General features: G+C 63.1%; 2 protein-coding genes across 2 annotated transcripts in view; one reads left to right on the forward strand and one right to left on the reverse strand.

The window, feature by feature from the left end:
• On the forward strand, positions 1-1,496 carry Tco025E_08458 (receptor-type adenylate cyclase; the record flags this gene model as incomplete). Its single annotated transcript, XM_029375307.1, has 1 exon — positions 1-1,496. A coding segment is annotated over one exon (1,496 nt), but the record flags the coding sequence as incomplete, so codon positions are not given.
• Positions 1,497-2,103: 607 nt separating this feature from the next.
• Positions 2,104-2,281, reverse strand: part of Tco025E_08459 (uncharacterized protein) — a gene marked incomplete at both ends in the record, with an annotated part of 474 nt that continues 296 nt past the window's right edge. Inside the window, one exon of the mRNA XM_029375308.1 lies at positions 2,104-2,281. This exon is cut by the window's right edge and continues 296 nt beyond it. Within this exon, the coding sequence (XP_029224589.1) occupies positions 2,104-2,281 (178 nt within the window).

The following is a 2,281-nucleotide window of genomic DNA, read 5'->3' on the forward strand; positions in this document are numbered from 1 at the left end:
ATGTACTACGGTCCCTTCTTGACGACACGGCGTGCAATACCGCCGGTGACGCGGAGTGTGGGGTGAACTACGGGGCGACGCTGCTTTCAGTGTGGTCGTTTGCCCGTGCGCTGGACCCCGCCGTGCCGGTACTGTTCCCTCCCATGACGCCGTCGATGAAGTACGTGGAGCCCGTCGCGGGCGGCCTCACAACGCTGCAGCTGCTCGGCATCATCGTCGGCTGCGTCGCTGTGCTTTTGCTTCTTCTTGCTCTGCTCCTGGTGTTGCTGTACCGCCGCCGAGAGTCCCGTAAAAACGCGAATGCGCCGAAGGAGCCGACGGACCCCGTGACGCTCGTGTTCACCGACATCGAGAGCAGCACGGCGCTGTGGGCTGCGTGCCCCGAGTTGATGCCCGACGCCGTGGCGACGCACCACCGGCTGATCCGCGCGTTGATCGCGAAGTACCGCTGCTACGAGGTGAAGACGATCGGCGACTCGTTCATGATTGCGTGCAAGAGCGTGTTCGCGGCGGTGCAGCTGGTGCGGGAGCTGCAGCAGGTGTTCCTGCAGCACGACTGGGGGACGGGCGCGCTCGACGAGGCGTACCGCAAGTTCGAGGAGGGACGGGCGGAGGAGGACGCGGATTACGTGCCGCCGACGGCGCGCCTGGACGCCGCTGTGTACCAGCAGCACTGGAACGGCCTGCGGGTGCGTTCCGGGGTGCACACCGGGCTGTGCGAAATTCAGCACGACAAGGTGACGAAGCGGTACGACTACTACGGCAACACAACGAACATGACAGCGCGCACCGAGAGCGTCGCGAACGGCGGGCAGGTGCTGCTGACGCTGGCGACGTACATGGCGCTGAGCACGACTGAGCGGGAGCAGGTGGAAGTGAGTGCGCTGGGCGCGGTGGCGCTGCGCGGTGTGCCGGAGCCGGTGGAGATGTACCAGCTGGACGCGGTGCCCGGACGCACCTTCGCCGCGCTGCGCCTTGACCGTGAGATGGCGGAGCTGGACGAAAGCAGCGATGCCGCAAGCGCCAGTGAGGCTTCGGCGTCCAGTGCGCGGAGTGGCCTCTCGCAGACCATCGCGTCTGTGTTGGCCGTGCTGTTCGGCACCTTTGCTGCCCCGCAGCGGACGAAGGCGCTGATGCCGCTCTGTGAGCGCTGGAATGTTCGTGCGCCACGCAGGGGCGGCGCCGCGCGTGACGAGGAATCGTGTCGCGTGATGATGGAGCGGCTGGCGGCGAAGATGTCTAACGTGATGGAGCGGAAGGGTCTATTGGGCAGTGACAGGCTGTTCTCAGTCACGGTGGGTTCAGCTGCTCTTGGCATAAACGACACCGGCTCTTTTGTGCGGACTAAGGGCGCGCGACCCGGCAGCTCAGTCCGCTTTTTGGAGACGAGGTCGCACAGGGGTTCTTCTGCGGCGGCCCTTTCCGCAGCTTCGGATGAGCTCTGCCTTGGGAAGTCTGACCCGGCCGACAAAGTGCATCCCCCGCAGGAGCTGTAGCTGGGGGGGGCTGTGGCGCCATGTACTGCGTAATGTGCCCAAGCTCCGCCGGCGCAGCTAATGTTGCGTTCCCGCCAGTTTTCTAATTCGTGGTAGCTAAATGTATTATCTGTTTTTGTTTTAGTGGAGATGTAGAGAGGTATTATGTAAACTCTAGTTGACGGCGCCCCTTTTCTTTTTTGTTTATGGCTGCCTCCACGAATGCTTCGGTGAGTCCACCCATCCCTCGCACTGCTTCTTGTCATAACTTTACTTTCTTCGAACTGCTTTTGGAGGAGCGTGGGTGCCGTGAATGTTTCGCCCAACGATGTGCTCTGACACGTGTTCCCCCCATAACTGTCCTGGTCTGTTTTGGTAGTGGGTGCGGGGTGCGGGTAGTCGGTCTTCGCCGTCTTTTTTTGATGGGGCTGGCCCTCATGGCGTCCGTGCGTTTGTGCGCGTGGCCTCGGCCCCTACTGCGGCTGCCTTGCTGCTTGGTGTAGTGGTTCATGTTCGACGAGGCGTGTCGGCCTCCTGCTGCACGGAGGCAACCGGACCAACGGCCCAGGCGGTGCGGATGCGGGTCCGCGGGCATTTGAGGCGGTGGCGCGTATGGCACACGCGGAGGTTACGTGTATTTGGCGCGTCCCATGGCAATGCTCTGCGGCGATGCCTCCGTGTTGGACCGAATGGCCGACCCCCGTGTCCTCGCGGCGCTGCAGCCTGAGTGCGCTTTTGCATTTTCCTCCCGATTGTGCGCTGCGCCTCCGCCCGGCCCACGCAGTTTGTTTTTCGCCGCACATGGT

This window comes from Trypanosoma conorhini, assembly GCF_003719485.1.
Source record: "Trypanosoma conorhini strain 025E chromosome Unknown Tco_14.4_contig_00787, whole genome shotgun sequence".
NCBI classification, from domain to species: domain Eukaryota; phylum Euglenozoa; class Kinetoplastea; order Trypanosomatida; family Trypanosomatidae; genus Trypanosoma; species Trypanosoma conorhini.